At 38.6% G+C, this 26,284-nt stretch overlaps 1 protein-coding gene and 1 long non-coding RNA gene across 4 annotated transcripts in view; one reads left to right on the top strand and one right to left on the bottom strand.

The window, feature by feature from the left end:
- Positions 1 to 16,417, bottom strand: part of LOC130845018 (uncharacterized) — a 114,594-nt gene extending 98,177 nt beyond the window's left edge. Inside the window, exon 1 of the long non-coding RNA XR_009051306.1 lies at positions 16,351 to 16,417. This is a non-coding gene — a long non-coding RNA (uncharacterized LOC130845018). The remainder of the gene's footprint in view (positions 1 to 16,350) is intronic.
- Positions 16,418 to 17,428: 1,011 nt separating this feature from the next.
- ZNF770 (zinc finger protein 770) lies at positions 17,429 to 25,816 on the top strand. Of its 3 annotated transcripts, XM_057725238.1 has the most exons (3): positions 17,454 to 17,528; positions 20,521 to 20,615; positions 21,591 to 25,816. In XM_057725238.1, the coding sequence occupies exon 3, from the start codon at positions 21,632 to 21,634 to the stop codon at positions 23,726 to 23,728; it is 2,097 nt and encodes a 698-aa protein (XP_057581221.1). In that variant the 5' UTR covers positions 17,454 to 17,528; positions 20,521 to 20,615; positions 21,591 to 21,631; the 3' UTR covers positions 23,729 to 25,816. The 3 variants fall into 3 exon arrangements, with proteins under 3 accessions (XP_057581220.1, XP_057581222.1, XP_057581221.1); XM_057725237.1 differs by lacking the exon at positions 20,521 to 20,615 and having other exon boundaries at positions 17,429 to 17,528; XM_057725239.1 differs by lacking the exon at positions 20,521 to 20,615 and having other exon boundaries at positions 17,450 to 17,556.
- Positions 25,817 to 26,284: the final 468 nt, after the last annotated feature.

The raw sequence follows: 26,284 nt of genomic DNA, 5'->3' as shown, positions 1-26,284 counted from the left end.
TTTGACAAAGTGAGTCATGAGATATATCATATATTCACTTTATGCACCAGTTCTTCCATAATTATGCATAAATTACTCTACTAGCTTTACTAGACTTTTATTCTCCTTAATGGTATAGATTTTGAGGTTTTATTTTCATTAAAACTTGAAGAAAAATTCCACTTTCCAAAGACTGATAAGTCAATAGTTAATGCCCTAGTCTTTTATTCTACATACTCTTTTTAGAAACTAAAGTACATATTTATGTGGACCATTACCACATTGCAGACTGATTGGATGGCAGTGTGGTATGATAAAAACAACACGGCACAGAGATAGACCAGTCCAGATTCTACCACAGACTCACTGGGTAATTACTGCCACTGAACATCTACGGGTCCTTATCATTCCTCTTAAAAAGAATCTATGGGCTTCCTGGGTGGCGCAGTTGTTAAGAATCCGCCTGCCAATGCAGAGGTCACGGGTTTGATCCCAGCTCCAGGAAGATCCCACATGCCACGGAGCAACTAAGCCCGTGTGCCCCCCCAAAAAAAGAATCTATGATTCAAAAAAGCAAGGGGACCATATCTCTCTTGGTTGACAAGCAATGAAATACATCTGCAATGCTGGAAAAGCCTTGTTAAGCAGCTTACTAAACGGTGCTGAACGTGACATCTGAAATTGCTGTAGTGTCCTCTTCTGGTCTCCAGTAGGTGTTTCTCTGATCCCTGCACGTTCTGTTCAAGCGTCATCTGTGCAGCTGTGGGAGTCACTAGAGCCAGCCTTTCACCCCTCTCTGCCTCCCTCCCCTGCTCCTTCTCTGAGGTATGAGAGAAATGCCAAAACCCAGGCCATCCCATGCTCTGCTGACCAGGAGAATCCAACCCAATCTGTGCATTATAGCCAGAGTGATTTTTGTAAAACATATGCATAACCTTGTCGTCCCCTTTAAAAGTCTTTATTACAGATCCCCACCATTTACAACCAAGTCCACACTCTTGGTCTGACATAAAAGCCTCTTTCTGTCATGGCTCCAGTCCATTTTTCCAGCCTCCTCTCCTGACTTCTAACTGCCCACATACAAAATCTTCCAGCCATATGGAAATGTCTCCAGCTTACTGTTTGTAGGTATTCTCTTAACAGAAACCTCAGAGATCACAAGTGTTTCTAAACTCACAACTTTTTAGATTTTCAAAAGATAATCCCATGCATAACATCCCAGAGGGTCTAAGGCATCAACTCATATGAAACACATAAATATTTCTGCAGCAAACCTAGAAAATTCACATTAAGTGTAATAACGTCACAAATGGCCTCAATCAGTTCGGGTCTGGTTTTGCCACTGAGCCACTTCCCTTGGCTCTTCCGGATCTATAATCTACCCTTTCCCACCTGCTCTGTGCCTGGGAAAATGACCTATCTGGGCCTCAGTCCCACACTCCATTGCTCCCAGGCATCTAATGGGATACAGCCAAAGGGGAGCCCAGCAGGCTATCCAGGAGCCTGGGGTGTTTCCCTCTCCTGAAGGACAGTCATCTGGAGGCAGTTGCTCTTTAGGCGATCATCTTCCCATGACTCCTTCCTTCCGGCCCCCAAGAACCACTCTCTCTTCTCGTCTCCTAGGGACATATGTCTCAGGATCATAACAACTCTGGTGTCCACTATCATGCTCCTATCCCTGTGCCAGCACTCCACCCACACCTTTGAAGGAGTCTCCTTATTAAATCCTCTTTCGACAATCCCAATTTGAGAATCCCACCTGTTTTCTGATGGGTCCCTGACAAATGCGGCACACCAAGGAATTCAGATTGAGTCAGGTTTTCCTGCCCAATGGATTAAGAAAAAGCTTTCAGCCTTTAGAATTTCTTGGATTTCAAAATTACCCATAAGATCTTGTAAACCCATACAATCTACTGTGTCTTTCCTCTGTTTAATATATACTGCTCCGTCTACCTGGAATGTCCTTCTCCCTTTGCCCAATTGGCTAACTTCAATTTAGTCTTTAAACACCATGTGAACGTCCAGTGAACGTCAAGAGTGAGCTATCCACTGACCAATCCCCTGTAGACAACACCTCTTCCAATGGTCCTGGACACTTGTAAAGTCCCTGGAACAGCCTTGGAAAACTTATGTGAGTATGGGGCTTGAAGGAAAACCCACCCAAGGAAGTGATGGACTCACAAATACTGTTACTGTTACGTTATGTTAAATATATGATGAATGAAAGGCTTAACATTTCTTAATATTGCTGTATGATTCAGGAAACATTGGGTGAGTGCAGTCTTAAATAACTAAAATTTAGTGGTTTTAAATTTCATTTATTCACCATCCTGTGCCAAAGACTCACAGACAAAACACAAACAAAAATTTTTGAAAAATACTCATCCTTAGTATGTGCAATGCACTCTGGCATTTTCTAGCCTATTGTAGTCAATGTCACTTTTTAAAAATACCAATCACACCCTAGAAATGGGTTGTGAAATACACAGTGTGAAAGACACCAAACTAAACAATATACATTGACAAATGCCTCCAAATTTTGTCAAACAAAGAAACAAAATGTTAACTAAAATTGTAATCAAACTTTAGTTTTTTGCCATTTACACTTTCAGGTTGTTCCCCCCCATTTTCAGTGATTTGCTCTCCTGAGCAGGGGCGGGAATTTCTGTCCTAAAGTTGGATGACATCTGGTTAGAACCACAAGACGTGTGCTGAGACAGAAACCAGAGCAGCAGGCAATCTGGGAGTTGGGACTGTCTTGGCCAATTTTGGATATTTGGTCACCTTATCTGAGATTACACGTAAACTCACTTTTTTCAGTCTCTCAGAAGGCAGCTTTTATTGTGTAATTTTAAAAGAATTTTTTCTGTGTTGTTTAATGATTTGGATTAATTTTAAACAAGGGTTTACGAAATGTGAGCTAGTGCCAGGAAAATGTGGCTCAATTGTTGCTTCCCTAGGGAAAGTAGTGGTGCTTTTAATAATAGATCCTAGTAAGTACTTATAATTCTTCTAGGACTTAAAAGGCAAAGTAAAATATGGGTTGGGTAGAAGGATTTCTCTTTTTTTTTTGGTGTGTATATAGACAATATACACAAGGCCTGACTAAGAAAAAAAAATTGTTCTAATGAGACTCTTGTTTGCACCAAGCAGGCATTCACTTAGGTGCCTTTGAGAGAAAAGGAGTTAATTATATAGACACCGCATCATTTAGGATTAACATTAGCTACATATGGCAGAAAACGAAAATAGCAGTGGATAATAATCTTATCTTAAATAAGATAGTTTTTAGCTCTCTTACAAAAGACAAGAGGTAGGAAGTCCGGAACTGGCATGGCTTCATGATGTCAAAGGACCAGGGTTCTTTTCTGCTGCCCACTTCTGAGATTCCTGTCAATGCATATAAATTCTAGGAGGTCGGAAGGAGGAAGAGAGAAGTTAGACATACAATGTCCCTTATAGCTCATTGAACAATATCACCACATGGCTATACTTAGCTGCACAGAAGGTAAGGAAGTATAGTTCTTTTAACAGGAGCCCAGCTAACAAAGGAAGAAGATGGCAAAGACAGGTATTGGGGAAAATAAGGAGTTTTTCCCACAAGTACCCATGACCTGAAATTGATAAAACTTTACGCTTGATTTCTGCAGCCTTTGCCTCTCCTTCTCAAATAGTCTTCTCCTTCTTCTTTAGTCTGGGGTTAAAGGGAATTACAAAGAGCACTAGTAGTTTACTTCGTTTAGTTGATTACTTTGCCCCTATATGGCAGAGCCTGCCATGGCAGGACAGCGTGGAGAGGGCTAGACCTAGAGCCAACCAAACCCTAACCACAAGGCTGCGAAACAAGGTGTACCTAGGAATCAGGAAGGGGGAAATAAACGCTGGGGAAGCAATCAACAAATATCTTACCACAGTGTCTAAGAGGCAGCTCTCAGATGTTCAAATTGAAATTCTTGTGTTCTCTCTCAAATTCCACCTCCAATGTACCACTATCCACCTAGTCGTTTAACCCAAAAAAACCAAATGTAATCCTTAAGCTGTTTCTTCCCCCTCACATCTCACACACAATCAGGACCAGCTACATAATATGTGGGGCCCAGTGAAAAATGAAAATGCAGGGCCTCTTGTTGAAAAATTATCAAGAATTTCAAGACAGCAACAGCAAAGCATTAAACCAACTGTGGAGTCTTTCTAAGTATGGGGCCTGGTACAACTGTACATGAAACCAGAACTGCATCCAATATACATCCATATATTTTATAAGTTCTACCTCTGTAATAGTTAAGTTTATGTGTCTACCTGACTGGGCCACAGAGTGCTCAGACATTTGGTTAAAAATTATTCTGGGTATGTCTGTGAGGGTGCTTCTGGATGAGCTTAACATTTGAATCAGCAGACTGAGTAAAACAGATTGCCCTCCCTAACGTTGGTGGACCTCCTCCAATCAATTAAGGGCCTGAATAGAACTAAAAGGAGTAAGAGGGAACTCCTTCTGTCTATTTTAGGTGAGACATCAGTCTTTTCCTGCCTTTAGACTCAAACTGAAACACTGGCTCTTCTCAGATCTTGAGTCTATCAGCTTTCATGCTGGAATTTACACTATCAGCTCTACTGGTTCTCAGGCCTCAGACTCAGACTAGAACTACACCATCAGCTCGCCTTGGTCTCCAGCTTGCTGACTGAAGATCTTGGGCCTTCTCAGCCTCCATAATTACATGAGTCAATTTCTTATAATATATTTCTTCCTTTTCGCTTGCTCTATATAACATCCTATCAGTTCTGTTTCTCTAAAGAACCCTAATACAACCTCCAAAACAATTCTTAAATTGGCACACTTCTCTCCACCTCCATAACAATATCTCTGCATCTCTGGCTCTGGACTAAATGGTATTGGCCTCTTAACAAGTGCACCTGCTCTCAGTTTTGCCCCTGCTTCAGTGGTGTTCAATCAGAGAAGCAGAATCACAAGGATTGATACACACACACACACACGTAATAAATACAGGATATATAAAATATATTTTTATATGCAATAAATATTTAAATATATAAAACATTTCAAATACAATATATTTAAATATATAAAATATATACCACATTTTATAAACAAAATGTATTTACATAAATATACTATATAATCTTTTCATATAAGTATAACTACAAATATTTATATAAATATATAAAATACACATACATGTAAATATATATACATATACGTATTCGAATTTGCTATAGGGCTTTGCCCTCACAACTGTGGAAGCTGATTAAACAGTGTATGTGCCTGCCCCAGGCTCTGGCACTTAGAAGGGATGATAAACATAAAGAGGGAGATGTGAGGATCAACTGCAACCTGTGAGAACAGACTTGAACCTACAAAGACGGACTCAGAGCTACTGTCAGTCTTTCACCACCTCTGAGCCACCACCAACTTTGATGAGGGTATGTGTCCTGCTGAAAAAGCCGATGCCCTTAGTCATGGAGCTAAATATGACCCGGCCCAGGACTTAGCGAGGCTAAAGGAGAAAATCTGGCAGGAGCTGAAGGACTTGTGGGCCAGATGTTGTCCCAGGCCAGTAAGGTGAGCCAGCAGATTACAGCAATGTGGGTGCACTGCAGTGGGGCCTTGTGCCCTGCTCTGACCTTCCAAGTGTAAAAGCAATAGGCTACTGCTTCCTTTCTGCCTTCCAAACAGTGTACAATACGCTCCTTGTAAAGCTCACTATCTCTGAGCCACACAAAGAAGGGAATTCTGGGAAACATAACACAGGTTGAGCTAAACTGACACCATACAAATCCTCCACAACCCTTCATTTAACTCCAACATAGCAGCAAATAGATATCACTGAAAAATTCAAGCCAGACAGTTTTTTCTTCTTAAAACCTTCCAAATGCTTTCCCCTGCCTCTAGAATAAAATCCAAACTCTTTACCGTAGTTTACAAGGGTGCACAGGATCTGACCCCTACCATTTTCTGAGCTCATTTCATTTTGTACCACTTCCTCCTTGAGCACCATTCCTGAGCCACTAGCCCTCTACCTGTTCCTCAGACACATGGAGGTCCTTCCTGTCTCCATCTTTATATGGCCTTCTTCTGTGTGTCTGTTTATCTCTCTGCATCCTTTCCTTTTCTTAAACGGCTAACCATCACTGGATTTAGGGCTTACCTTAAACCCAGGATAATTTCATATCAAAATGATTCATTATATCTGGAAAGATCCTATTTCCAAAGAAAGACCCATTCACAGGTTCCCAGGGTTAGGACTTGATCATATCTTTCCAGGGGACACAATGCAACTCATTACAGGTCTAATGAAAGATTCCTACTATGCCTGCTTCTTCTACTGAGACAGGATCCTTCAGAAATCTGAACATGGGACTATTATGACTGCTAGTAAATGCTACATGCCTCAAGAAATACAGACATTTTTAGGTAAGGCAGAAAGGAGGATTTTTAGATTCCCTGAACTATTAGAGGAATGACTGTTGGGATATGGACAATAATTAATTGAAAGTTTGCAGGATCCAGAATTAGGAATTTATGCGATCTCAAAGCTTCCAATGCATCCCATGGGATCCACTGGGTAGCTGACTGCTTACCAAATACTTGAAAATGTGGTAAACTGCCTGGATTTGTAAGGGAGACTTTTTACAGTGCAACAGCTGGAAGGAGAAATGATCTTCGTGTTTGTGTTAAAATAAGCAGCTTTTGCCACAAAGCATTCCATACCCGGGAAATGGAAAACAGTTTGGAAAACTCAGGCTTGTTGGAGAAAGTTGCTAGGAAGATATTAAAGCAAAACATTACAGGAGAAGTTCAGAACTTCCTGTGAAAATGTGGCTTATCCTTCCCACTCCTTGCTCTTAAAGAAGTTATTCAAGGGGAGGAAGAGAGGGCACTGTTCAGAGTTAGAAATAAGGGTGCAAATCCAGCTATGCAGAGGGTAGAGCTCAGCCTCCCGAGTTCAGATTTCTAACTACCAAAGCCCCCTGACTATGGGGTAAGTGACTTCCTTACTTTGAGTCAAAGAACATGCTAGAAAAATCCCTGGACCTTAAACACGAACCATGACTACTGAATTTTTATCTAGTTGGGAAGCCAGGTCCTAAACGAGATCAGTAATATCTCACATATTTGCCCCAGGAATCTAGCAGCCACTGGAGACAGCTTTAATATCCATAGCACCACTTGGGGGTGGAGGCTAAGAAGAGAAATACCACCATATGTTCCCCGGTCTTGTAAAGATGGGCATTTTTTGGTGGAATGTGCTTGTGAGTAGAACTGTCCTCCAGAAATTAAGATCCAGAAACAGGAGAAAGGTCATAGCGTCAAGCTCTCCTGACTCCATAAACAAAAAAGCTTGGTAGATACCATAGCTCTGCCCTCCCTCCTTGGTTAGCCTAGATCCTGGTATTAAAATAGTTGGAGGGATCTCTGTAGTCAGTGAGGGTCCAGTGGTCAGCCCTGACTTAAGGGTGAACAAATGTGGTCAAAGTCCTATACTGGGAATCCTGCCTGCTTTTACGCTAACTCTAGAACCCCAGTGCTATTGAATTTGAACCAACATATAAAGAGTGGGGTGGGATGATGCTACCTAACTAGACCCAGAAATCCAATAGGCATTATCACTAATGGAGCTTTAGAGAAAATTTCTAGCAACGCTTTAGGAGATTGATACTAGCCTGTGAGTTGGAGGTGGTCCAACTACTTTAAGTAAAATATAGCTGTACTATGTTTTACCTTCTTATCCCAACTGACCGCTTCGCAATCCCAGCTGCTGCCACCCTTCCCTCAGAAGTCATGTAGCAAAATATAAAGACTGTAAATTTTTTTTTCAAGGAAATACATAATGAGAAAGAGAAGATTTTATTCACCAAAAGTCCTCTTAGAACAGGAGAGCTGTATTTGTTAGAAAATTTCTTTGAAAAACACTAATTTAAAAACACATATGCACCCAGTGTTCATAGCAGCATTATTTACGATAGCTAAGATATGGAAGCAACCCAAGTATCCACCAACAGATAAATGGATAAAGATGTGGTATATGTATACAATGGAATATTACTCAGCCATAAAAGAATGAAATTTTGTCATCTGTGACAACATGGATGGACCTGAAGGGTACAAATACTGTATGTGGAGCCCTAAACCAAAGTTAGAGTCAATTTATGGCCTAGTAAGTCAATTTCAGAGTTAGCTGGACCACCATAGCAACTCAATTCCAGAGTTAACTCGACCCCCCCCCCCCCCGCCCCCTGCAAGATTTGTATCCTAACTTAGGCCATATTTCTTGACTTAGGCTAGCTGATAACACGACCCCATATTAGGGAAGGTATTCAACATATAGGATCCTGGCCTATCACCTAATGACACCCTTTGCCTTATGGCACACTGACCAATCAATTAATGCCATTCTCCTAGCAGGAATTTTCTTTGTCTAGGGGTTATAAAAGTTGGCTGCGAGCCCACAAGGGGGTCGGCTCTCCCTGGTCTGCCAGAAAGTCATCCCACTGTCTTTGCAGCGTCCCTTCTCTTTAATAAACTCTATTTTCCTATCTGCCTTGTGTCTGGAAATTCTTTTCCAACCCGTGCTCGCACCACGACACTGAATGTTTTCCCTTATATGTGGAATCTAAAAAATAAAACAAATGAACAATTATAACAAAACAGAAATAGACTCACAGATACAGAGAACAAACTAGTCACGAGAGGTAGGAGGGGTGGGAAGAGGAGCAAAACAGATGGAGATAAGAGGTACAAAACTACTAGGTGTAAAATAAGTAAGTTACAAGGATGTAACACACAGCATAGAGAATACAGTCAATGTTTTATAATAACTTTGTATGGAGTATAACTATAAAAATATCAAATTATTATGATATACACCTGAAACTAATAAAATATTTTAAGTCTATTGTACTCCAATAATAAAAAAAATCTTTGATAATTGTTTGGGAGTAGAAACTGACTCCTGAGGAATGCAGACTTTGGTGGATTAGCTGCAGGTGGCAAGATGGTTTTATTGGTTGCTCCACAGAAGGAGGAGGAAGAAGGGAGAGGAAAGATAAGAGGTGGGATGAAAATAGCAGATGTGAGCTCTCTGCTAGGCCAGTCATTTGGGAACAGGAAGAGGCTTTAACAAGCATTAAAACTCAATGGGAAAAATATTTGCAAATGATTTAACATCCAAAATATATAAACAACTCACACTACTCAACATCAAAAAACAAACAACCCAATCAAAAAATGGGCAAAAGATCTGAATAGACATTTTTCTGAAGAAGACATACAGATGGCTAACAATCACATGAAAAGATGCTCAACTGATTATTAGAGAAAAACAAATCAAAGCAACAATGAGATATTACTTCACACCTGTCAGAATGACTGCCATCAAAAAGTCTACAAATAACAAATGTTGGAGAGGATGCGGAGAAAAGGGAACCCTTGTACACTGCTGGTGGGAATGTAAATTGGTGCAGCCACTATGGAAAACAGTATGCAGGCTCCTCAAAAAACTAAAAGTAAATTTAGCGTATGATCTAGTAACGACTCCTTGGCATATATCTGAAGAAAACCATAATTCAAAAAGATACATGCACCCCAATGTTCACTGCAGCATTGTTTACAATAGCCAAGACATGGAAGCAACTTAAATGTCCATCAACAGAAGAATGTATAAAGAAACTGTAGGACATATATACAATGGAATATTACTCAGCCATAAACAAGAATGAAATAATGCCATGTGTGGCAACATGGATGGACCTAGAGATGACCATACTAAGTGAAATAAGGCAGACAGAAAAAAACAAACATCATGTGATATCATTTATATGTGGAATCTTAAAAAATGGTACAAATGAACTTATTTACAAAACAGAAATAGAGTCATAGATATAGAAAACAAACCTATGGTTATCAGCGGGGAAAGCAGGGAGATAAATTGGGAGATTGGGATTGATGTATACACACTACTATATAATAAAATAGAAAAAAAAAGCTTAAAGAAAGATTCTTGGGGGATACAGAATTTCAGTTTTTAAAAGAAATATATATATATATGTATAAAATCAAGGGAAAAAGAGACTGTGTATAATCAAATATCTTTAACAATGCAATTTCCGGCTTTTTCTTAGGGAACACAAATTTATTTACTTATTTATTTTATTTATTTATAATTTGCATTGGAGTATGGTTGCTTTACAATGTTGTGTTAGTCTCCACTGCATAACAAAATGACTCAGCCATACACATATAGATATCCCCTCCCTTTTGGACTTCCCTCCCATTTAGGTTACCACAGTGCCTTAGGTTGAGTTCCCTGTGCTATACAGTATGTTCCCATCAATTGTCTATTTAATACACAGTATCAATAATGTATATGTGTCAATCTCAGTCTATCAATTCCTCCCACCACACCCCTTTTTTCCCTTGGTGTCCATACATTTGGAGAATACAAATTTAAAGTGAAAAAAATTTTTAGTCCAATACAAAATTAAGAAAATCCAGCAAAGTTTTGTGTAAATATTCAGGCACTCATTCATTCATTAACAAATATCTGCTGTGCATGTGTTACATGCCTGGCGATGCTTTGGACTCCCGAGGATACAGAGGTGACCAAGACAGATCATGTGCTTGATTTCATAAATGTAGAGCTTAATGATTTAAAATTGCTGAGAAGAACTACAAAGACAGATAAAACCATCACCTGAACTAATCTCAAAGCAAATTTAAAATAAGAAAAGCTTTGAGAATTTAGTGGATTTATCCTTAAAAGTCCAAGATAGTGACTTAGATACAACCTTGGTCGTGGCATACACATCAGTGTCAAGGGGACAGGCACAGGAATCAAATTTACAGAAGGACAGGAGGACAACTGGGTTGCAAAAATATCTTCAAACAAATATTCACTACACTATCCAGTTAGGGTTCTGAAAACCCTGCATAACACATTCTATCTACAGGAAAAACAAGGTTCAAATTCAAGGTTTTCTAATATTTAATTAAAAGAAGGCAAGAGAGTAACAACAAGAGAATGGAGAGAGAGAGAGAGGGATTGAAACTGAGATTGAGATTGTCTGTTATTGGATAAAAACAAGCAACCATCATCAAAAAATCTACAAACAATAAATGCTGGAGAGGGTGTGGAGAAAAGGAGCCCTCCTACACTGCTGGTGGGAATGTAAACTGATACAGCCACTGCAGAGAACAGTATGGAGGTTCCTTAAAAAAATAAAAATAGAACTACCATATGATCCAGCAATCCCACTTCTGGGCATACATCTGGAGAAAACCATACTTCAAAAAGATACAGGTACCCCAATGATCACAGCAGCACTATTTACAATAGCCAAGACATGGAAGCAACCCAAGCGTCCATGAAAAGATAAATGAATAAAGAAGATGTGGTATATATACGCAGTGGAATACTATTCAGCCATAAGAAAAGAATGAAATTCCAACATTTGCAGCAGCATGGATGGACATAGAGAATATTATGCTTATTGAAATAAGTCAGACAGAGAAAGACAAATACTGTACAATGTCACATAAGTGGAATCTAAGAAATAATACAAATGAACGTATATGCAAAACAGAAACAGACTCACAGATACAGAGAACAAACTAATGGTTTACCAAAGGGGAGAGGAAGAGGGAAGGGGCAAACTAGGGTTATGGGATTAAGAGATACAAACTACTATGTGTAAAATAGATAAGCAACAAGGATATACTGTACAGCACAGGGAATTAGAGCCATTATCCTGTAATAACTTTTAATGAAGTATAATCTGTAGAAGTACTGAAACACTATGCTAATATAATATTGTAAATCAACCCTACTTATATAAAAAAAACTCAGTTTCAAAATTTCCACCTTTAAAATATTCCAAAAGGCATATGAAAAATGCTGAAACTGTGGACTCCTTTCAAATGCAATTATGTTGAATGCACTTGGTACTGGTTGACTTGCTCCCAAGGTCCCACACACTTTCAGTTGAGGCCTCTATCCCATAGTGACTCCTAAATCTTCAGTAAAGTATTTACACATACACACACACACACACAACTGAGTGTGAGTGAGTGTTTCTCTAGAATGTGACAAAGAAGTTCTATATTCAATGTGTTATGGCTAAAAAGGAGATAGCCCTAAAGGTTAAGGACTACAGAGGACAGACACACATTAGGAGCAAGCTGTGAGAACTCACAGGTATCATGAAAATTGACATATACCACAGAATAAGATTTTCATCTAAGTTAGCCAGATATTGAAGGAGCAGGAAGCCCCCAGATGACAGCATGGCTATTCTAATTTTGCCTCCTCCATTTCATCATCCATATAACTTCTGAGTGAGTTTTCTAAGACACAAATCTAAGCATGCCATATCTATGGTCAAGATTCTTCAATAATTTCCCATTGCCTGCTGGATTAAAAGAAAAAAAACCTTTGTAAAGCATTTAAGGCCTTTCCCAGCTTCTTGCAAAGTGTCTGGTGAGCAGTGGGTGCTCCAAACATGGAACGTGAGCATGGTTCCCTCCTTCTATCAGGTCTCAACTCAGAAATCACAGAATTTCTCAGAAAGGTCACCCCTGGCCATCTACTAGAATGCCAACAAGCCCTCTCCCCCAAATTTCCATAGCCCCCTTCTATGCTTATTTTCTCTCCTCAATTCTTTCAATATCTAACATACTATGTATTTTACTTATTTAACTTATTTAGCAAACAGAATCCAACAACACATTAAAAGGATCATACACCATGATCAAGTGGGGTTTATCCCTGGAATGCAAGGATTCTTCAATATATGCAAATCAATCAATGTGATACACCATATCAACAAATATGAAGGATAAAAACCACATGATCATTTCAATTGATGCAGAAAAAGCTTTTCACAAAATTCAACACCCATTTATAATAAAAACTCTCCAGAAGGTGGGCATAGAGGGCACCTAGCTCAACATTATAAAGGCCATATATGACAAACCCACAGCAAACATCATTCTCAATGGTGAAACACTGAAAGCATTCCCTCTAAGATCAGGAACAAGACAAAGATGTCCACTCTCACCACTACTATTCAACGTAGTTTTGGAAGTCCTTGACACAGCAATCAGAGAAGAAAAAGAAATAAAAGGAACCCAAATTAGAAAAGAAGAAGTAAAACTGTCAGTGTTTGCAGATGACACGATACTATACATAGAAAATCCTAAAGACAACATCAGAAAACTACTTGAGCTAATCAATGAATTTGGTAAAGTTGCAGGATATAAAATTAACACACAGAAATCTCTTGCATTTCTATACACTAACAATGAAAGATCAGAAAGAGAAATTAAGGAAACAATCCCATTCACCATTGCAACAAAAAGAATAAAATACCTAGGAATAAATCTCACTAAGAAAGTAAAAGACCTGTACTCAGAAAACTATAAGACACTATTGAAAGAAATCAAAGACACAAACAGAGGGAGAAATATGCCATGTTATTGGATTGGAAGAATCAACATTGTGAAAATGACTATACTACCAAAAGCAATCTACAGATTCAATGCAATCCCTGTTTAAATTACCAATGGAATTTTTTACAGAACTTGAACAAAAAATCCTAAAATTTGTTTGGAGACACAAAAGACCCCAAATAGTCAAAGCAATGTGGAGAGGAAAAAACAGAGCTGGAGAAATCAGACTCCCTGACTTCAGACTATACTACAAAGCTACAGTAATCAAGACAATATGGTACTGGCACAAAAACAGAAATATAGATCAATGGAACAGGATAGAAAGCCCAGAGATAAACTATGGGCAACTAATCTATGACAAAGGAGGCAAGGATATACAATGGAGAAAAGACAGCCTCTTCAATAAGTGGTGCTGGGAAAACTGGACAGCTACATGTAAAAGAATGAAATTAGAACACTCCCTAATGCCATACACAAAAATAAACTCAAAATGCATTAAAGACCTAAATGTAAGACCAGACACTATAAAACTCCTAGAGGAAAACTTAGGAAGAACATTCTTTGACATAAATCACAGCAAGATCTTTTTTGACCCACCTCCTAGAGGAATGGAAATAAAAACAAAAATAAATAAGTGGGACCTAATGAAATTTCAAAGCTTTGCACAGCAAAGGAAACTACATGCAAGACAAAAGACAACCCTCAGAATGGGGGAAACTACTTGCAAATGAATCAACAGACAGAGGATTAATCTCCAAAATATATAAACAGTTCATGCAGTTCAATATTAAAAAACAAACAACCCAATCAAAAAATGGACAGAAGACCTAAGTAGGCATTTCTTCAAAGAAGACATGCAGATGGCCAAGAGGCACATGAAAATCTGCTCAACATCACTCATTATTAGAGAAATGCAAATCAAAACTACAATGAGGTATCACCTCACACCAGACAGAATGGGCATTATCAGAAAATCTACAAACAGTAAATGCTGGAGAGGGTGTGGAGAAAAGGGAACGCTTTTGCACTGTTGGTGGGAATGTAAATTGGTACAGCCACTATGGAGAACATTAAGGAGGTTCTTTGAAAAACTAAAAATAGAATTACCATATGACCCAGCAATCCCACTACTGGGCATATACCCAGAGAATACCATAATTCAAAAAGACACATGCACCCCACTGTTCATTTTTGTTTCATTTCATTGCAGCACTGTTTACAATAGCCAGGTCATGGAAGCAACCTAAATGTCCATCAACAGATGAATGGATAAAGAAGATGTGGTACATACATACAATGGAATATTACTCAGCTGTAAAAAGCAATGAAATTGGGACATTTGTAGAGACATGGATAGACCTAGAGACTGTCATACACAGTGAAGTAAGTCAGAAAAAAAAATATTGTATATTAATGAATATATGTGGAATCTAGAAAAATGGTACAGATCAACCAGTCTGCAAGAAATAGAGACACAGATGTAGAGAACAAACATTACTAATAAGAAAAAAATATATCAAATTGTACATTTTAAATATATGCAGTTTATTGTATGTCAATTATATCTCAATAAAAGTTCTTAAAAAATAACATTGTCTGTCTCCCTCAGTAGACATATAAATATATAAAACATCAACTATAAACATAATCTCTAGGTAAACAGGGATTTTTGACTTTTTAATTTGTCCACTACTATCTCTAATACCTAGAACAGGGCTTGGCACATAACAAGCACTTCACAAAATATATGTAGGATGGATGAGTGTGTGGATCATTAAAACCTCAGCTCAAAGTCCACTTCCACCTGAAGCCTCCAGGAAGATTTAGATATCCTTGCTTCCCACTTCTTCCCTATACATAACTTCTCTTATCATATGGTACTTCTTTGTTTGTTGAACTGAAAACTTCACTGAAATCAAGGGCCTCTCTTTCATTTGTATGTACTTAGAAGTGAGTCCCTTGTGCTTGGTACATGATATGTCATTGAATAAATGAATGATTGATTATATCATTATTTTTAAAATGTGGAAAATAAGGTTTAAAAAGGTTAAATAACTTTTAAGGACATACACTAGTAAGGTGCAGAGTTAAGATACTAATCCAAATGTATGCCAAGCCATTCTTTTATTTTTCCTTGTCACTACTACCATCTCTCCCTACAATGTTCTATCCTGTCCCACATATTTTATTATTCACATTGTACCCATTACTAAGTCCCTGTTCAAATCAAATCCCACCTATTCAATGAAATCTTCCAGATGACTCTTATTGACAGTAATCCCCCCCCCCCCCTTTCTTTTAACAGAAGGTTCCTGAGATAGCTCTCGGTGTAAATGGGGGAGGTTATGAGGTAAGGTTTGTGGCCTTGGAAAACAGCTTATCCACTTGTGTTCCACATTCCATATTCAGGCTCTTGGTGTAAATGCCTATTTTGCAGGTAATGCACCCTCCATTGGTCCCCAACCTCAGATAACAGTCTCTCATGATCTGCATATCACTCCTAAGGACTTATGTGGCTGGTGATGGATACAATTGTTTCCTTGGTTAGACTGAGCTTCAGAATTAAGAGAAGCTGCAGAATTAAGCAACTGAACAATCCACTTCCCCACCCTGGGATTCGCATTCAGGATACATAAAGCTTTTTCCTCTCCTCTCTCCGTCTCTGCTTCCGTTGGAAGTAAGGGCTTCAACCTTCCCCAAATGTGACTCTTCCAAGGTTGCTTCATGAGACGCAAAAGCTTATTTCCTATTAGTCATTCCCTCATGTCACCACACTGAAAATAGAGACTTTTCATTGGCCCAACTTCTCCCATTTTAAATACCAACATCAGAAATAACATATACCAACATCAGAAATAACAATTTTTGTTGTCAATGGTCCTTGAAAAGTAATGTAAAAAAATACTTACAGTTGAAAAAATGTGCTTGTTACTTCTCATTTCTTACCTCTTAAGCTGACAGATACACTCAGAATCTGCAAAAACCACAATAAATTCTTCTCTAATGTCTTTTGTACTTAAAAGCTTCAGTACATAGCCAAGCATCTTATTCAGTAATAATGTGCCACCCTAGTGTGTAACTGCACCACAACATTTAACCCTTAATTGTGTCTACATAAAATGTCAAGATATCTACAATTTGAGCAGCAGCAGTGAATTGAAAGTGCAGGACTACCTGTGTTCAAATCCCACCTCCCTCATTTATCAGCTGTACGAAGTTAAGTTCCTGAACGTCTGTCTCATTTCCCTCATTTTAAAATGGGATCCTATCACTTCATAAAGTTGTATATTTAATATAAAAATAGTAATTAATAAAAGATAGCTAATACATTTGGGGGGTTATTATGCACCGGGCATTATGCTGAGCATTTTACATCCATTTCATCTAACTGTCAGAGAAATCTGAAGAAACTCAGAAGCTGGGCGCAGGGCTTTGAACAATGCAGACAACTAAAATATACTGAAGGAATGAAGCTCAGAAAAGCTAAGAAGGTCCGCTGCTATCGGGATATTGGTAGAGCCGCTGAGTGGAGCCCAGGTGTGCCTGATGGCAAAGCCCATGTCCCTGACGCCTGCGCTATATTCTGACAATGTCCAGAGTGCCCAGGACAGGGCTGTCCCAGAAAGGCCCTGATACATGGCGTTGTGTTTACCATGGCCCTCTGGCTTAGAGAGGATTAGAAGAGTGGTCTCTGAACGCGGGCTCACAGGTTTCCAGTAGGTCATGGAGCCCACTGGTCAAGGGTACATGGTTTTCCTAGCCGAGGATTGAGGTGAGATGGAAAATGCACCCTTCTTCACGCCTCTATTCTCTTCCCCCCACCACTGCAGTGCCGGGGGTGCAGCGCTGGGGTTGGGGACGCACCTCTGGAGCCCCTCTTTCTCCTGAGACTCCCAGGCTAGCCAAAGCGACTGCGGCCCTGGGCTGGAGGGAGCCTGTTTCCAGTCGGACCACGTCCGGGGGCGCGCCCCAGCTCCGCGCCTGCGCACTCAGCCCGTCGCCGCGCCGGCCCTGAGGACGTGCGCATGCTGCCTTCGCGGCTCCTGGGCCCTGAGATGCGCGTCTCCCGGGCCCGTGCCAGTTCCAGGTGCGTGAGGAGGATTTCATGAACCCAGGTGTGAGGTGGAGCGACCGCCAGGAAAGGTCGGGCCTGCCTCGGTCCCGCCAAGGTGCCCGGGGACCCAGAACCGGGGCGCCACGACCTCAGCGCCTTTGCTTTTCCTACTTCCCCGCCTCCCGACTGCGACTGTTGGGGAGTGGGAATCTCTGAGAGGAATGTTCAAAAAGGATACTTGCCCCTGCAGTGGAGCGTATCACATGTGGCATTTTTTCCCCTCTTTTGTGGTCAAAGCAGCTTCCACCCTTGCTTTTGGTTTCCTGGTGTGGGATTTTGCAGTCTCTGGACTCTGGCTCGACTCCTAGTTGCTTACTGGTTGTGAGCGAGTAGGGCGAGGGCCAGTTGTCAGGGTCTGTGTTCTGTGCAATCCCCCTGAGAGGAAGAAGTGAGGGGCCAAGGCCAAGAGAGTCGGCCGGGGAAGTGGGGCAGAGAAGCTACGAAGAGGGAAAGACTGTGATGATGTCGCCAGAGATTATTCCGTAACTGAAAGTTCTCTAAGTTTCTCTCAGTTCTTGTGTTTCTCGTTCGTTTACTTTTGTGACATCCTCACTTCGTTTTAATGGTGTTCGTTAAGACGGTAAAACCAACAGGCTTTCAGCCTTTAAGTATCGTTGGAATATTTCGAGATCAGTTTTTACCGTCTTCACCGGAGTGTATCTTGCTGTTAATCAGGATAATCTTGGGGTTGAACATTGAGATTTACTACTTTTTATTTTCACTTTAACATAGGAAAAATTACACAGTGTTGGATTTGTTTTTAAAATATTACCAACAAAAAGATCACTTGAGAACACAGAGAATCTGTTGACGTGGGATTTGGAGCTCTGTCAAATTAATGTGCATATGCTTAAGTACATGTGGGACTGCACTTGGAGCTTGGGGATCCCTGAGCTGTCACTTATAAATAGCAGATGAGGTCATCGCTTGCCACCAATGATTCTAACAATATAGGGCTTCCAGTAAATGCTTTCCCACATGGTGTGGATGAAAGTGACAGTAGTATCCAGTCTTAGTGCTAGTGTTAGGTGATAAGCCATAATCTCTTTTTGGCACGGTAACTATAGGTAGTCAATTCCTGTTATAATCAGAAATGGTTGTGTGTGGCTCGTGTGGAATTTTTTTCAGGTGTTCTAAAGAAACTATTAAAGGGAAGAAAAAATATACATTAGGAGTTGAGGAGCCTGGCTCCAGGCCAAAATCCTATGTGTGATCTTTTAGGCCCGACCATAGGCAATTGCATGGCTTTGCCTGGCTGGCCTCTTCCCCGGAAGCTGCTCTTGCCACACCAGACTTGTGCATGGCCAGGTTTTCTGGAGGGAGTTGCAGTCAAGGACTCACCCCTTTCCGCCCACTAGCCATGTTCACACTATACTGCATTCCTGGCTCAGGTATTTCCATTGTGAGGGCCTTGGCCAAGGTACTTCCCAGGTGCCTCCACCTACCTCCTTATTGCAAAGGGAGGGAAGATGGAGGGGTCAGCCTTGACTGAGGTATTTTTCTCCATTTTGACTCAGGACCTTTCCACTTGTAGCCTTCTTTCCTCCTCCCCTGGCCCACAGGTCCATAAAGAGGCAGAACCCTTTTGTTCCAGCCTCCTCTGCAGGGAGATGTGTGCACTGCATCCACCTAACCCTCACCTAGTGTTGTTCCGTTTAATGGACCACTGGGGAAGCAGTAGTTTTTTAGCCTCTTGCTTGCACTGTTGCAGTAAGTGAATAGACTTGATTATTACTTGCAGTTTGGCTGTTTGTCCTAATTGACACCTCAACACCTGATTTGCCTGACAAGAATTAAATAAATTGCCAAGACCCTAACCCTAACCCTAACCCTCATAGCTGCTGCTGTGTTAGCACTTTAGGGATTTGGAGGCCATTCACCTGTAATTTCTCTAACTCAGGCTTGTGAAAATGCGTACTAATAGCATCAACAGCTGATTGTTGCTAACATGAATATCTGGGTTATATGGTGTACTTTATAAATTAATATAGTGGCTTGCAGTCAGATTATTTTATTTATTTGTGTGGCATATTACCTTTGGTCTCTAATTAGATTTTTTTTTAATGAATATTTGGGGTTATGTGGGTCAGCTGCAGAAAATTAGTATTCCTTAGTAATCCCCTCTCATCCTGTGGGCCCCAATCTTACCTAACAGATTACTTGGTCACTTTGAATAAAGTTATTGATTTGTTGATTGCTATGCCAGGAACAGGTTTCGCAAAGTTTTTTACCTCTTCCTATAGAAGTTTCACAAAACAGTATTTATCCTTACCATATGTTATGCAATCTGATATTTTCTACTCTATTAAACAAAAATGCTGATCACGACCCACTAAATTGATTTCACAATCCACTAATGGGTAGTGACATGCAGCTTGAAAAACACTATGATAGAACAACTAGAAGATAATTTGCTCAATAAATGAATTATTTTTTTCTGTTTTTAAATCAGATTCCTGAAGAGAACCACAGTGGGTATGTTTGTGATTTTGTGTTTAAGGTGTCTTCTAGGAAAAAACAGATAATAGCACACAGCACGTGTGTTGGGTATTCGCTAAATCATCTGACAAAAGAACGCAGTTTCTGGTAGATTTGTCAACTCTCTGATCTCAACTAGAAGATACAGTATTAGAATGAGAGAGCTGGAACAGCTATTCTGAATCTCTGCTTTCCTTATTTAAGGAAAATGCAGTAGTAGAAGAGGCTGAGAAGAAAATTGGCTTTTCAGTTAGGAGAAGATAGGGTATAAAATAGTTGTGAAAGTTCCTGGTAAGCTTTTGCATGTGTCCTACAGAGGTCTATGAGGGAAGGTATCTGTATATTTATATTAACTCTGAGACCAAAATGACCTTTTTATTATATTGCCTGAAAAGTGAACTACACTCAAACTTTCAATTACTTAGCTGTAGATAAGTATATAAGTAGCCAGTGTGTCAACCTCATTGCCTTTGTGCTTGTCTTTTAGGACTTCTACAACAAAGATGAAAGGAGAAATAAAAAGAACTATACGTTTAGGGTGTTTATCTCTTACGTAGAAACCCTAAAAGTGATATTAAGTAGGTAAGGATAAAGTTTTTAAATTTGATTAGTGTCGAGCTAAAAAATACCTTACATTTATATATTGCTTCAGTTTTTCAGCATGTTCAGATGCATTATCTCCATTGATTCTCACAATAACTTGATGTGTTAGGCAGGCCAGGAGGCATTTTCCCTGATTTAGAGATGAGGAATCTGTATTACCTTCTTCTTGCCACCAAAACCACATGCTGGCAAATCCAGGACTAGAATCTAGGTTTTCTGGAACATTTTCTCCTAGTTATCTATGTTATCTTTGTTGGTCCAAAGAAGTAATTGAGAGTAAATATTGCTAATGATGTGGCTAAGAATTTTGATAACTGAAACATTCCATTCTCAGATCATGTTCAAGGTATGCTATAATTGAATGCAGATAGGTCTTATTTCTTAATACTATTATATTCTATTTCTTACACACTTTACCTTTCTAGCCCAATTTTTGAAAAATGACAACTCTACTTAATAGTAAACTAGGAAACTTGGAATTAAAAGATCTATTTAATGTTAAAAAATACAATTCAGTCCTCTTTTAATGTATCATCTCAATTAATTAGAAATATAGCTTAAAATTTTATACGTTTTTAAGTATTTCTTTTAAAGACTCCTCATGGGCTTCCTAGGTGGCGCAGTGGTTAAGAATCCGCCTGCCAATGCAGAGGTCATAGGTTCGATCCCAGCTCCAGGAAGATCCCACATGCCACAGAGCAACTAAGCCCGTGTGCCAAAAAATAAAAAAAAATAAAATAAAAATAAAATTAAAGACTCCTCATTTCTCTGTGTGTGTGAGATTAGCTTAATGATTCTAAAGTATCTAAAATGGTTATTAGCTTACTTTTAAACACAGGAAAAGTTCAGGTTCCCTATTACCTTTAATTTCTTTAGCCAAAGGACAACTTAAATTATTTATTTTCATATGAATAAGTAATTTTTAATTAATACATTTTTATTTTTAACTTTTAGACATCTGTGGAGTGTAAGAACACTATGGAGCTCATCAGAGTATGTCACTGAAGAATATGATGGCTGAAAACAATTTTAAAATGCTAAAGATTCAACAGTGTGTTGTAGCCAACAAACTACCTAGAAACAGGCCATATATTTGCAATATTTGCTTCAAGCATTTTGAAACACCATCAAAATTAGCTAGGCATTATCTCATTCATACTGGTCAAAAGCCATTTGAATGTGACGTGTGTCATAAAACCTTTAGGCAACTAGTTCATCTGGAGAGACATCAACTAACGCATAATCTACCTTTTAAATGTAGTATTTGTCAACGCCACTTTAAGAATCTGAAGACATTCGTGAAGCACCAACAGCTTCACAATGAAACTTACCAGAATGATGTTAAACAGGTCAGAAGATTATTGGAGGCCAAGCAAGAAAAGCCAGTGTATGGAATGTATCATACTTTTACTGCAGAGGAGAGGTGGGCATTACACCCATGCTCCAAGCCTGATCCTACATACAGCCCTACAAAGAAAAAAAAGAATATTCATGCGTGTGCAATCTGCGGCAAGATGTTTCCATCACAATCAAAACTTGATAGGCATGCACTCATCCATACTGGTCAGAGGCCTTTTAAATGTGTCCTGTGCAGTAAATCTTTTCGACAGTCAACTCACTTAAAAATCCACCAACTCACACATTCAGAAGAAAGACCTTTTCAGTGTTGTTTTTGTCAAAAAGGATTTAAGATTCAAAGCAAACTTCTGAAGCATAAACAAATCCATACCAGGAATAAGACTTTTCAGACTCTTTCATTAAAGGTGAAGAGTCCAGAATCATGCCTCCTGCCTAGTAAATTAAATGCAAAGCAGGATAGTTTTGAAAATGGTGATGTAGGCGAATCTGAGGAGAATAATCAGCTTGATGTCCACTCTATTTATATTGTCCCTTTTCAGTGTCCAGAGTGTGAAGAATGTTTTGAATCAGAGCAGATTCTCAATGGACACAAGTGTTTTCCTGCCAGAAGTGGCAAAATTCCAAGTAGGCTCAAAAGAAGCTACAACTATAAAATCATTGTTAAAAAAATCTTGGCTAAGCTTAAACGTGCTGGGGGTAAGAAATTAGATAATTTTCGATCTGAGAAAAAACCATTTAAAAACAGATTCTTGAAAAATTGTGATCTTATTTCTGGTGAGCAGAGCTCTGAACAAACCCAGAGAACATTTATGGGTTCTCTTGACAAGCATGGAACATATAAGACAGCTGGCAATAAAAAGAAGAAAACATTGACTTTGCCATTTTCTTGGCAAAAGCACTTCCAGAGCCAAAATATGGGAAAAAACGTAAAAGGTATTCTTACACCAGAGAACATGTTAACTATGGATAATTCTGTGAATAATAAAGACATATCTATCTATGGTTCATCAGGTGAGGAATTCTTTGAAAAATGTGAAGTGCTTCAGTGTGGTTTTTCAGTTCCAAATGAAAACATACATACTGGACATAAGATGTGTCCTTGTGACAAATGTGAGAAAGTGTTTCCTTCTGTATCTAAACTACAAAGACACTATTTAATTCATACTGGACAGAGGCCTTTTGGCTGTAATGTTTGTGGGAAGTCTTTTAGACAGTCAGCTCACTTGAAAAGACATAAATTAACTCATACTGATAAGATTCCATATAGAAAATCTCTTTGCCAAGTGGAATTGGAAAATTTGAACAAACTTTTCATTCATCAAGGTGATAATGTTAACTATAGTGCTTCCCAACAATGTCAGACTCTTGGTTTTCAAAAATACGAGGTCTCTGAGTCAGATCAGATATCAGAAATAAAAGTTAAGGCAGAATCAGAGGATTTCATTCTTGGTACCCACTGTGGGAACAGGCAGCCCTGTCTCTCTAGTGCACTTCTGGAATCAGAGCAGAGCCATCATAGTCATTGTTGTAGTTACTCAGGGCGTACTGAGAGGAATGACGGCCTTCTTTACCAATGCAGTGTTTGTTCTAAGAGTTTCAGATCCCCATCTAAACTGGAAAGACACTATCTAATTCATGCAGGGCAAAAGCCATTTGAATGCTCAGTTTGTGGCAAAACATTCAGACAGGCTCCTCACTGGAAGAGACATCAACTTACTCACTTTAAGGAATGACCATGAGAAAAATGGTTGTCTTAAATTCAGTTATGCAATTGACAGAACCACTAACACGTGTGGTCTTTCTGGTGACCTTGTTCTCTAGCCTGTATCATTTAAAATTTATTTTTATCAAAAAGCCTGCATTAGATTGAATGATTTCATAGGTGGTTGCTTGTCCAGCAGTCAGAGGTAAGATACATAGAATGTATACATGTAACATAATGTTTTAGAAACAGCCAGATTAATTTTTAGAGGGAACAACATGATTTGATGTCATAAAGCAAGTATTTATTTTAACATATACTTTGGCTGTATTGAAAATGTTATAAATCCATGATGTAGTACAAATAATTCAGCCTCATTTTTAAAGGAAGTGTTCCTTAAGACATGCTATCTCCTTTTACATATGCTCAAAAAACTGAGAGGCAAAAATTGGTCTTTGGCCACAACAGACAGCCCCACTGTATTTCATGTATTTTACACCTATGGTTCAAATTGTATTGCAAAATTTTTTCTTATAAGTTAAAAAATATAAAGGCAATAAAAGTGAAAGTGGATGAGAAAATAACAGCATTATTTTCATTGGTCTTTTCCAAGCTATTTATTCTTCGGACTCTGGTAACGTCACCTCCTATTCTACAGGTGATTTGAATTGTGTTTTTTTGCCCAGGCTGCTGTTATCTTTCCCCCCAAAATTTAAAAGTAGGAGAGAGGCTAAGGATGCACCTCTATACATTTACCCTGTTTACTTATCAGGAATAATGTTCAAGTGCCATAATCTTTTTGATGATATGTATGCAATATCATCTTTTCAGAGGAACGAATGCAATTCATCTACATGCTTATTAATGATTGATAGCAGTAGTTGTAGACTTAAGACTCACCTGTAGATCTGCGCCTCCACAAGACTTACATTTACCTTAATAAAACTTTCTTTTAATACCTCTTTGGCCCTATGACTTAACTAAATCTATTCTATTGTTTGATCAAATGGCAGTGAATAGATCTATTCTAGTTTTTATTCCTGTTTTTTGCAAGATCTAATGCTAAAGAATGTTATTTTGATCATTGGTAAATTGTTGTTTTAATTAGTAAGATAATCCCATATAGGATATAAGATGCTTATGGAATTGAGGGTATCATTCTAAACAATACTGTCATAATTTGGGAAATATTTAATCAAACTAAAATACAATCCCACATTGTACTTCATATTTGCCATTTTTAATAAAATCTTTAAGAATGACATTTCCTAGAAATAAGAGAAAATAACCATTATCTTTCTAAGGTGGAAAGAACAGGTGGGTATTTATCCTAGCACACTCAGATATACGTAGTGACAAGTCCTGTACTAAGAATGGATAAATGAACAATTTTACATCGTACTGTAAGAACTGTCTGTGTGGGGGGAGGCAGGAGGAGAAGTTGGGCTGCTTCTTTTACAAGTGAATTTTGAGAAACTTGGGTTTAATTCATAGAGATTAAATATAACAGTACAGATAAAATCCCTACGATGTACAAATGTGCAGGAGAATCATATGTTTTAAAGAATAATTTCTCTTACATTTCCTTGAGATGTGTTCCTCCAGTGCAAGCAAGACGATAGTTTATAGAATTTGCTTTACACAGAACTTTTTAAGAACACATCTATTACATAAAAGCAAGAGATAACTAGTTCATGCTTTCAAAGAATAAAGGTTCAAGGGTTTTTTTCTTTAATATGTCTGAAATTATGTATTTGGGGATTTTCCCAAGATATTTATGTAATTTTATTTGAAGTAAATGTCTCATATACTCCTTTCCCAATCCTAATAGGAAAATCCTAGCAGTGTTGTGCTTGTATGATTATTAGATTTTATTTGCCTAAGTGATACTACTATACATTTTTTTTGGCCCATGCCTTTTTAAGCTGTTTCATATTGAAAGTTGGAATATGTAAAAATTTTGTCAAAGATGTACTGTAGTGCTATTTGAAGTACCTGTAACAAAATACTTATTTACTTTTATTATCACTACAAGCTTCTTGTGGAAACTTTATAGGAATGAAAATAAACTGTATACATCCACGATAAGAAGTTTAAACATTAGATGTTATATGATGACTTGCTGCATGCTAGAACTGTTATTATTGTTGAATCAATTACTTTGGTTTTCTGAAAAAAATAAACTTTTAAATATCTTTAAAGAAAATTAGAAGAATTTTTCGTTTGGGCCATTCCAGGCTGTAGCATGATTATTTACCAAAGTAGTTTGATTGACTGAGTTAGTGGAATTATTGTTTCTTGTTTTGTACTGCCATAGGGCCTATTAGGACAGAACTGTATTGAAGGAAAGTAGATGGTGATTCTTGAAAAATTCAAATTTCAGAATATTTTAAAAATAAAGTTTCAAATTACACAGTTTAGACAGCTATAAAAGGGAAAATCACATAATACAGGAACAAGGTACTGATTGCTAAACACTTTCCTGGGCCCACTCCAGTCTGCCTTCTACACTGAACTTTCTGACATGGATAGTTAATCATTTACTTCTTTGTTCATGTTAAGTTTCTTTGATAGCTCCTTATCGCCT

Source organism: Hippopotamus amphibius, chromosome 2 (genome assembly GCF_030028045.1).
Source record: "Hippopotamus amphibius kiboko isolate mHipAmp2 chromosome 2, mHipAmp2.hap2, whole genome shotgun sequence".
NCBI lineage: Eukaryota > Metazoa > Chordata > Mammalia > Artiodactyla > Hippopotamidae > Hippopotamus > Hippopotamus amphibius.
This window is presented reverse-complemented; position numbering and strand designations above follow the sequence as displayed.